This window comes from Homalodisca vitripennis, chromosome 4 (assembly GCF_021130785.1).
Source record: "Homalodisca vitripennis isolate AUS2020 chromosome 4, UT_GWSS_2.1, whole genome shotgun sequence".
In the NCBI taxonomy this organism is placed as follows: Eukaryota; Metazoa; Arthropoda; class Insecta; order Hemiptera; family Cicadellidae; genus Homalodisca; species Homalodisca vitripennis.
The window spans coordinates 119,414,755-119,426,164 of record NC_060210.1 but is presented as its reverse complement, the minus strand read 5'-3'; the positions used below and the strand labels follow the sequence as shown (position 1 = coordinate 119,426,164).

The 11,410-nt window shown below is 34.8% G+C and overlaps 1 protein-coding gene across 1 annotated transcript; it reads right to left on the bottom strand.

Annotated features, from left to right (window-relative positions):
* Positions 1–248: 248 nt before the first annotated feature.
* LOC124360026 (proteasome subunit alpha type-6-like) lies at positions 249–10,436 on the bottom strand. The gene is made up of 7 exons (XM_046813257.1): positions 10,206–10,436; positions 7,579–7,673; positions 6,926–7,007; positions 6,669–6,784; positions 2,342–2,560; positions 2,048–2,142; positions 249–375 (listed from the first exon to the last, which is right to left on the bottom strand). Exons 1-7 carry the CDS (start codon positions 10,279–10,281, stop codon positions 318–320), a joined length of 741 nt encoding a protein of 246 aa, XP_046669213.1. The 5' UTR covers positions 10,282–10,436; the 3' UTR covers positions 249–317.
* Between the last annotated feature and the right edge of the window lie 974 nt (positions 10,437–11,410).

Sequence of the window (11,410 nt, the reverse complement as noted above, 5' to 3'; positions counted from 1 at the left end):
TTGATACGATGTACAGAATCAGTGGTGACTCGTACTCGGAATTGTGTTGATGCTGCAGGTCACCAATTTGAACAGTATTAACATTTGTTATTTACGTTTCATTTACATTGGACTTTAAGCTTTCTAATTTCCTGAAATTTTACTTTGTAGAACGGTAAATAAATTTTCTATGGAAGTTCAAAGTGTGTATACATTTTTTTGAAGCACCCGGTATGCTGGAAGTAACACAAGGGAAAGAACAAGACAACTAGCGTTATTAAACTTATATTTTTGTTGTAGTACCAAAACACTTTTTAAGAAACAAAACCAAATTGTAATTAATCCTTTTCTGCAATAGCCGTTAGATGTCTATCCAGCTCTCCCTCATTGAGCACCCTGCAAAAAACACAAGAGAAAATAATACTTCAGAAAGATAAATTAGAAAACTAAGACTGGAATGAGACAATACTTGTATCAACGTTGTTCAATTACTTCATTAAGTACAAGCAGCAATAATTTTTTAATTCTTTATGTGATATATTACTCTAACAAAACTTTTTGTTTGAGAGGGAGAAAGAAGGAAGGATAGTTTGCTTTTATTTTTTATTATTCTATACATAGCAACATTTTTTTTAAATGAATATGACAATAATTTTTTCAAACAAATTAATTTACATTGTTTTTTATGTGTATCAATGAGAGAAAAATATGAATTTACCACAGTTGAAACTTTTAGTATAATGAACAACGGACATCACTATTCCACAAAGCCAGCCAGCACAATGCATTGTACAAATTAAGATTTTTATTTACAAAATTTTAATTGCTAAGGGGAAATGTTTCACAAAAAAACAAATCTTAGCTCAAATGTGAGAAATAATCAGTACAATAGTTTAGTACATAAGGCAGGTAAGATTAGTTGTCTTTCTTGGACAAAGTAAATTGTTTAGTAGACAAACCAGTAAACAAAATATTTCTCAAGCATTAAACATCTATGAATTTATGATAATACTAATTGAATAACAATGTCTTACAGTGATTAACCCTAGAGCTGGCATGCGAATACATAAATATTCTTTGCCAAAGCAGAGATATAGCAATGTTTCATTTGTAAGTATTCATCTTTTTATAAATAGATTTAACAAATATTGTACAAAAGAGCATGAAATATAGAACCAGTTTATTGTTATTTATTACTTTTTTGTCTACTGTGTTTGCTGCAAAATACTTTGTTCTCTATGGAAAGCTGACGCCTCATAATGTAATACAGGGTGGCCATGTTTGTGGTCTATTAAAATAGAGTGGACACTACTGCCAGCTTGAGGGTATCAACAAGTGATGGGCTCAATGTCAAACCTGGTTAAGAGGCACTTTTCGTTAAGAGAATGCTCTGGACTTGTAACTTGGAGGATCAACCTAATTTTATGAGGCGTACATACTTTCCACACCCTTCCCATTGGTGTCCTCTACTTAGCCAACTGACAAAGAAGCTTCCACTGCAGTTTTGGTCATTCTTCCAATGAAAAAGTTTCCAATTTTCGTAGACAATCCTAAACTTTTCAAACAATTATGCATACTTGTATCACAATCCTCTTAGACCTAGTTCAATCGCAAACAAATTTCCAGAGGAAATCTCACACTAAGCGTTTGCATTTATCCATTTTACTTCAGTGTATGAATGTGTCAGTTCTGTATGCCTGGGTATAGAGCAATAGGTACAGCTTAGTTGAGAATTGATGAATCCTTTGAAGAAGTTCAGAGCGGATCTTTCTGTAAAATCTTTTATAAAACAACTGATTTCACAATTAACTCACCACTTATTTTACTAGTTTGAGTAATATTTATAATTTTTTTCATGGTTTTTATGAAACAAATCTGCTTATTTTACAATATTTACAGCGTAATATAAAAACCTTTGTAATTATTAAAGTTGTCTTCTATTTTTCCCTTTTCAGTTTTTTCGCATCGGCTTACCTTGTTTTAGACGAAAGTTGAATTAAGATTGAAAGCTTAATTTTGTCAAAATCAAAAGTTTTAGCAACTTACATTTGTACTAAACATGCCATACCTGAACTTTGGGTTGTCCTTGGACGCGACTCCAACCTCGATCTCTGAAGGCTTGAAGTCCACAGACAGCACAGTGGAGAGGCAGGATATTGCCAGCTGAGAAAACATAAATAATTATTGGAGATTACATCACATACACCTAATTCATTCCTCCTTTTCCACCATTTTGAAGGCAATAATTTTCTTAAAAAAAACCCCCACAACGGGAAAAGATGATGTATTATGATTATTTTTAAACACCAAGTTTAGAACATTCTGGAAAGAAGCTTTAAGCAGACAAGTAAGACAAACGCACCTGGATAGCTTCATCTCCCTGATAATCCTGCTTCTTCTTGAGCTTCTTCTCTAAGTAGCTATTGGCTTCAGTCTGTTTAGCCCCCACACTGATGGCCCGGTACGAGCAGAAGTAGCCAGCCGGGTCAGTCTTATACACCTTGGGTCCTCCCTCCTTGTCACAGGCTATCAACATCATGCTACACCCTAGTGGCCGCATCTCCGCATTCTGGGTGTACACCTGTCCACAAACAAACACTATATCAAAACCTTTCACTATTATTTGCACTCAAGAGATAATGTTATAGATTGAGGTACGGAAAAAGCAGTCCATGTTTACATCAGTCAGTTGACATTTTTTTAAGAACAGTCAACTGAGAGGGAAGGTTGATTTTGGGGTACATCTGGCCTCAGCCTGGGAAGAGTGGTACAGCTGTTCCAGCTCCTACAGCAGTCGCATCTCTCAATTAAGGGGAGCACTTCGCCCTATCTTCGTAATGTTAACATAGGTACACTTATCTCAAGAACTACTTGAGGTATCTTCATAATTCTTTTTTTCATTTAAAGAGGGCTTCTAGGGGAACACGTGGAACCAAAAAAAAAATTTTTTTTTGGCATATACCCTAAAAGTTATATATTTTTGTTTTAACGCTTGTCAAAAACCTATATAAATATGTGTATATGTATGTATATAAATATTGAACTCAGTGAAATGTGATGTTTTTTAGTGGTTCCACATATGTAAAACAGTGCTACAAAACATACAAAAAAAATTTCATATTCCTACCATTTGTAGTTTTTGAGAAACATGTACTTTTGTATTGAAAACCGCAACTTTCGGAAAAACACAAAAAACGGAAAAAATACTGCTTTATTACCTTTTTCAGTACATTCCAGGTGCATAGGCTGGCTGATCTCCTTCCTGCTCCTCATATTCATCCTCCAGACTTCTTTTTTTTAGTAAGTTTTTTCTTCTGTCTAAATTTTTTTTCTCTATATCTTCTTGAGCTTTCTCTGCCTTCCAAAATTCGCCGCCGGTCAAGCTTTTTTCATTGCTGTAATAAAATGCTGCCCTGGTGACACTCCTATTTCTTGAAATACTTTGCATTTGCCCAATGTAGCCATCATTAAAAGCTGTAACAGCTTCATATATGCCAAATTTCAAAGTTTTAATCTCCACAAATGTTCTTTTAGGTATGTAGGTCCAAATGACATTGTTGAGGGACTCATTGGGATTTTGAGTTTTTTTTCCCTTAGTACATTTGCCCCAGTAGAGTTGGATTGGCTAGATCTTGAAAAATAGGTTTAATAAATGTCATTAGGTTTTCAGGCAAGTGAAAATGGCTGCCATGATCATAGTTTTCATTGGATTTTACGGCTTTGCGGTACTTAACACCAGGTTTCTTCATCATCTGGACATAGTCCATGTTGAGGCCTTTCATTAGAAAGACATCACATGGAAAAAACTCTGCCCAAATGGCTTTTTTTCATGTCTTCAACAGAGTTTGTGTTGCGTCTAATTGCCAATCCGTAGTATTTTTGGAGCTGAATAATGGCAGACAGAATCTGTTAGCTTGTTCTTGCCGCCAAGTCGTTGAGCCGTCAGGGAGTGTTTTAGTCTTAGCTTTTAGATTTTTTAATCTCGATCCCATCCGTTTCTGGACATGGCCTATGCATTCTATCTTTGTTATGGCAGAGTATCACCATAGGGCTTGGCTTCGCATACACTGGAGTACGCCTTGCTGTCTCCATCACCAAGGTATTCAAGGTAACGAGCCTCATACAATGCCTGCGTAGCGCTGAAAAATTTGCGACTGCTCCAGCAACTTCCATGGCTCCACTAGAACACTTCAAAGTTTGCGATACAGCCAACACCATGCGTGTTGTTTAGTCTATTAGTGCATTCTGCAATATTTAGATAAAATCTCGATGTCTAGGACCTTACCGGTTGATAAAGATGTCACTGATACCACTCCATTTAGTGAAAGGTGACCCCGCTTCTGCCATGAGCCATCAGCAGCTATAGCGAGGTCTCTGCAACCATCATTATCCGATACAGCTTCTTGCACAGCACTTTGCATTGACTTCTTACACACTAACTCAGCAATTGAACCCAAGTAATGCTCATGTTCATGATGATATCTCAAAGGCGGAGGTGTAAGATTCATAAAAGCGCAAATTTTCTCCGCAGCCACTCTACCTTTGCCTATGTTACGCATAGCATAAACCAAACGAAGATTTAGGTCATAAAATGTGTTAGGCCTATCAGACTTTGCTTCATTCTGATTAGTGTTAGGCCTGACTAATTCAGAGTTTGTCACAGTAATAGTGTTTTCACAATCAGAACAGCTGACTATAATTTTTGATGCTAGGCCTACAATGTGTTTTACTTTGTAAACAAGTTGGCCATGGCAATTTTTACACACTGAAACGTTACTAAGAGAGCCTCATTCAAACAATCCTATATTAACTATACAGTTTTCAGACTCATCATTTTCATTCAATTGGTACTGTTTCAAAAAAGGACTGACCTTTCTTAGAAGATGCACTTTGAGGTCTTGGCCTATCCACATTTGGAGTATTGGTACCTCGATTGTTACTTGATCCTGAGAAACTAGGCCTAGGACTAGTTGGAGGGTTATGTTGATTTCCTTTGAAAACGCGTTTCTTGAAAGCAGGCTTTGAACGTGGCATTATAAAATTCACTACACTTATAACAAAAAATACTCAGAACTCTCCACTAAACTCACAAAAAAACCATAATCATTTACGTAATTTTCACTCTCTAAAAACAGAAATGTCAGTAACCAAAACATGTATGCTACCTAGGTTATAAGCAATGGTTATAAAACAGATGTTTTTGTTGGTTAGTGTAAGTTGTTGACATAACAAACTGTCACTGCAACCAAATCATGAACATGACTGCAACGAAGTAGTACTATAACAGCACCATTCAATAGTGTGACTGCTACAGGCCCGAAAACTGCCTGCAGGCCTATTTAAAAAAAAATATTTCGGACACTTCTAGTCATCATAAAAAAAAATTTAATACCACCATTGTTTATCGGGAAATTTCCAAACTTTAATAAAAAAAAAAAAAAAAAAAATTTGTAATTTTTGAGATTTTTTACGAAGTGCTCCCCTTAAGGTCAGTCAGTTCACTCTGGGAGAGGGACGACTTTGAGGTATCCTTGTCCTCCATCTTCGAAGAAGGGGGTAGAGCCGAGTTAGACTCTACCAGCGAAATTGGGCAGCATTCCTATCGGGACAGGGCAGTCAGATGACAGTCTTTGAAAATAAGGGATACCTACCCAATCCTCTACTACATATTTACACTGACATGGATCTACTCGGCTGTAATGTCGCTCATTTGAACTGGGAACCTGTCTTGAGTTGCCAGGACATCACACTATGTGCTAAACAATTTGATAATACAATTTCTCACCTTATAAAAATTCATAAAACCTTTAAAAAGCGATTCCATGTACTCAAAAAAATTAACAATCTATTAATTTCAGATTCTTGAATTTTTAATCCTAATCACTTTTTTAAAGCCTATATTTGATTTAGATAAAGTCATCATCAAACCAATTTCTACCATTTCTAAACCTTTAGAAATTGCCTAATAAAAATGATCCTGGAAAACCAAACTTTACTTCAAATGGATTAAAAAGGAAGTTTAGGAAAATGGCTATATTTTAAGAACAAAGTCAAATCCTCTACCATCTACTTTCACATAATAGATTTTTAAATGGGCTTCCAGAATATATGGCTTTTATTTGCAAAAATATGGGTATCATTGTATTAAACTTAAAATGTTTGTAAAAACCACCTCTGCCCATGATAAAATATATTGAAAAATAATATTACACATAATTTATCAAAGAAGTATTTATATAACTACAAAAATTAGTGACCGTCTGTTTGAGTACTACATAAAAACACAGCAGACATATGGTAATGCATGAACATAAATATAGAAAATACGAACTGCAAGCAAAATATCATTCACAAAACTATAATTTGTAAATTTGTTTTAGCACTAATTGATGTTTTGCCCATTAGCTGTTGTTCGCAATAGATGCAGCAGACTCACAGTTATGTATGTATGAAACAACAATAAAAAATATGAACTGTGAACAAAGAATTTAAAAAACTACGATAATTACATAAAATACAACACAAAGACGCTTTAACTATCGGTAACTTGAGTATTGCTGATAATGAGTGACACTGCAAAGCTCTGCAAATTCAAACTAGTCAATCAATTCTCGGATACAAATATTTTTAAAGATTTAGTGGATTCGAGATTCAGTTTCGACACTTAAAATTGTTATTAAAGTGAATACCTGAGATATATCAGCAATGCGGTGACAAAGCATGTCGATGGGCATCTCGTAGCCATTCTTGTACTTGAAGTTAGCAGCTTCGTAGCGAGCACGCTGCACCTGCGACTTGCTGTCCGCTGTACAACATTTCATTTAATTGGTCAACTGTAGCGATCGGTGGACAAGACAATAGTATTAATCTTTCTAAATCCACAATTCCAAAATAAATAATTATTTTTTCTGATCCTTAACTTAACTCATCATTGTACAATACTTACCAATCATGCCCGTCATGACACAGCCAATGGTGTCAGTGATCTTGAACAGATGGGTGACAGTGGACGGGTCAAGAAGCTTGTCCTGGAATGGCAAAATTACATGAGTAAAAGAAATAGCAATTTTTTAAGACTGACAAATTAATTCATTTTAACATTATTTAAACAATATCATAATCATTAGTCAATTGTTAGAAATTCACCACCCTTGTCCAGACTACCAAAGATGGCATAGCACTCCCTTGCTATTGCAGCATAATCAGAGCCAGTGTTCAGTAATTTTCTCCTGCCCGTCACACAATCTACAGAGCAGATTCTCCTGGAGAATGCAGACTCTGTGAAGATGCATCCTCAGATGACCATGTCCTGTAATTAGACCCATAACCTGAGAAGAAGTTTGATATCTCTACAAAAGGAGAGATATCAAACGCCACCCTGGGAGAAGGAGAGTGCATGACTACTCTACTCCTTCTACGATCCGGATACAGTCTCCACCTTCTCTCATGTTCAGTGTGAAACCGCTTTGAGATAGCTCCAAAGGATTTACACCTACAACTTTGGATGCTCACTTCTTCCCAAGTAAATGGCAGTATCTTTAACTGACATCAATTATTAAAATAATCATTAATCATTTTAGGAAACTAAAAGTAACTTACAGGAACTTTCTTCTGCGTAGCAATGACTGCAGTGTCAGCTCCCTTCAGGGCAACAGATGTCAATCCACCCTGTGTGATTGCTTTGAAAGCATATTCTGTGAACAAACACAATCTTAGTATTGGGCATATTATAATCTTTAGAAAAGCTTTATTAACAACTTGCTTATAAAATACTCTGAATACCACCTAATACGAAATATGTAAACATAAACATTAAATGTAATATTTTTGCACTTGTCACTTATCACTAGACCTTTTTTCACATTTCAATATTACTGTACAATATTTGTTTTTTAATTGATCAGAAATACGTTTTGCATTTATATGTTCTAGAAAGACTAGGATTAAGAGTGTGAAACCCTTGGTACTCTGTTGGCTGTGCTGCCACAAAATAAATGCAGAATTAACACAGGCAGAGTTGTTCTGAACCTAGTTGTTCAGGATATGGAGATTGGCCTACAGTGACAAATTCTAGGGGTCTTACAAAAAGCCTAATGCTTCATGTAAAACAAGTCATCTTGTATATAGACAATAGTGGCCCTCCTAATTCCAACTTTTCACTAGGTATATAAATATTTCTGAAATCAGCATAACAATCAGAGGAAAAATTTTCATGTTTACACTGCTTAAAAAACATAATATATTGGTATTAATTATAAGTAAAAAAAATTCTTTTTATACTAAAAATAATATATATAATATTTGCAATTAATTTGGTAATTGGTTACAATAAGCCTTAGAAAAAACTTATCACTTAAACTGAGAATAAATGGTTATTTTTTAAATCCCATGACAATTTTAATTTACGGTCAATCAGTGAAACTTCCACCATTATGTAATATGCATATTAAATTTAAATATTAATTCAAAAACTAGTTATCAAACGAGTCAGGAACTGATACACCAAATCATTTTAGGATATTTCCATGATGACAACAAATAGTTGAACTGGTTGTTTTTCAATCAACAAAAGCTTTGCTATCGAAAAATATATTGAAGGCTACAATTACCAGTATACAACTAATGGTAAAACTCGTCCACAACTAAGTGGCATGAATGGTAATATTTAATATTAGGGCCTCCTACATTAATCGCAATGTTTCACAATTATTTATAAATAAATATATATATATATATATATATTTTACTATTTTTAAGGATGATCATATCTGACATCTTGAGACACAAATAACACATGTACATCACCATTGTACTTGAGGTCATTACTTAAAAACCATACAAACGATTTTACTCTGTATGAATTAATTTTGAGACAATATTGGGTACTTTGGTATTATTCAGAGGCCATTATTTTTACAAGAGTTTTTCTTACACGGGACCTAAAAATCTACAGTATAGAAAGAACAGACTTTATTTGACTTACTACGAAAATTACATGTCATTATGACTATCGGTTCCTTCTTGTTTTCTGCCTCCAAAAAGGAAGTGATGTCAGCGAGAAGGAGATCACTCTGTCCCTACCAACTACTTGTTATTACACAATATAAGTAGGTTTAGATTAGGTTATCATAATTATGTTGCTAGTAGTACTAAAGTTAAAGATAACCTAGTTTTTATAGGTTCTGGTTAGAAAAACACTTCCACAAGTAGTTTTTTCAGATGTAATTGGCCTATGGATACTAAAATGACCAATAACTTATTGTTATTCAGTACATTTAAAAGAACTGGCGGTATCAATTTACAAAATCGTGACCATGGAAAGGTATGTTCATTTTTTTTTCCTGAAAACTACAATTTTTCCTGAAAACAATAGTGAAGAAAAAATTCGTCGGCAACGAAAATCAAAGGAGTTACGATTTTTTGAAATCCTCTGAAAACTCTGTTTTTGACAGTACCTCTGGCAATTTTACTGAAATGATGACGTTAATCCTGTCAACGATGCCTGCCCGCTGCGCAGTGCTGCGCACTGCTTGCTCTTTTAGAAAAAAAATTAACTCGAGCTTGCAAAAGTCGAATCCCAGATCACGTGATGCCCCTGATCCTTAACCCTTCAAGTGTTGTTCGACAAAATTTTGTCGGTTATTTTCCATCTTTAATGCAATAATGCCCGAAAGGCATCAATATAATACAATGATATACTTTCCCCCCAGTTTATATGCACCTGTGATAATAACACTTGGCTATAAATGCCCAACCCATGAAAAAAAGTCCATTTTTCATGGTCACGGTATTGTAAATAAATACCGAACTGGCAATAATCAATTGTATAGTTATAATGCTTTGGTATACAAAACTTAAGGTATTTCTAATCGATAATTTGGTACCCTGTTCGATTGTGGTAGTGGCCGCTTACTACACTGCAACAAAAAAGGGAAGTTTTTGCAGTACTACCCTAGATGCATCTTTATTCAAAAAATATGATGTACTAAAGAGTTTGAAAAGGAAAAGTAGATAATATGGAACCCTACTTTTAAAAATCTAGATAGCCTATGATAACCAGTCTATGGAAAAACTGTTGTAAAAATCCAAAAACGAACAATAATGGTATAGCCTAAACACTGTTTATCCTTTATAACTGGGTAAACTTAAACAAGAGATACATTTATTACTAATACTTTGTAAAACAGGGTTAGGTTATAAACATTACAGTTTTTTACTGAACATACCGACTTGATAGAGTCTTCCTTCTGGAGAAAATATTGTTATGTGCCTATCAAAACCAGCACTACTACCTCGAGACATGTTAAATAATTATAAATCTCAAAAAGCTATAATACTATCCCACAGGCTTGCAGTACAAAAGCTTGTCACCACTTCATCAGCATTTCTATGCTACACAAAATCCGCTATTCATCGTTCATCTTTAGGGTTATGTTCGAGGGAGGGTGAAGTATCCAACCATCGATACTGTCACTCAGTCAATCGGTTATAAATTCAACATTACCACATTATGTTATTATAACAAATTTTAAGAATTTTAGTTTACTGAGTTGCTATTATTGTTGTTGATTTAGGAATAACATTTGGCATTTTCTTTAGTTAGACAATAAGTTAGAATACTAACAGTCAAATAGCTGTAGTGATTATTTTTATTAAGTTTGGATATATTCACCCACAGCGCGTGTAATATAAAGTTCAGTTAGCCAATCTTGACGTGATTCCTTATATATATATAATATGGACGCTAGTTATAATAGGACAATCCCTTCAAAATCAGTTTAAGATTAGACAAATTTTCTTACTATACTGGATTCGCCGAGTGATAATTCGCCCATAGTGCGACGAGCCTCTTTGGTTGTGACCAATTAGGAACAAAGTATTGTGAATGTCTAAGTGGGTTGTGCGAATTCAGAAAGTTTTATTGCGTAGATATCACAAATGGTAACATTCATCTTGTTCTTTTCCATAAAAAGACTGATCTCTGGCATGGTGGAAGAGGTTGATGTTTGACCAATGACAGGCTTATGACCAATGATCCGCCAGCCAAATCCGTGATGAAACGTTAACGAACAATACAGTCTGAAGCAGTTGAGTAGGCGCTGCTGTTGAATGCATGTAAATCGGCCTGTCACTATGTCATGACAGTAGTGGACGGCGTATGACTTTTAACTCCCAATGATCCAGTATCATAGTACTTAAAACTCCCTAGTTATTTAAGAGCTGAATTTAATAATTGGTCACTCAGAAAGCAAAGTTCTCCATATGTCGATACAGTACACTCAAACACTAACATATTGAACATCTATTGTTAGAGAATTTTGTCCTCTGCCAGGCAAAACCACTAAAACCATTCTATTGGCATCTTTAGCAACGTTGCAAACACATTCTGAAATATACTCTAAATTGTACAGTTGTTGCAAAATATTCCAGA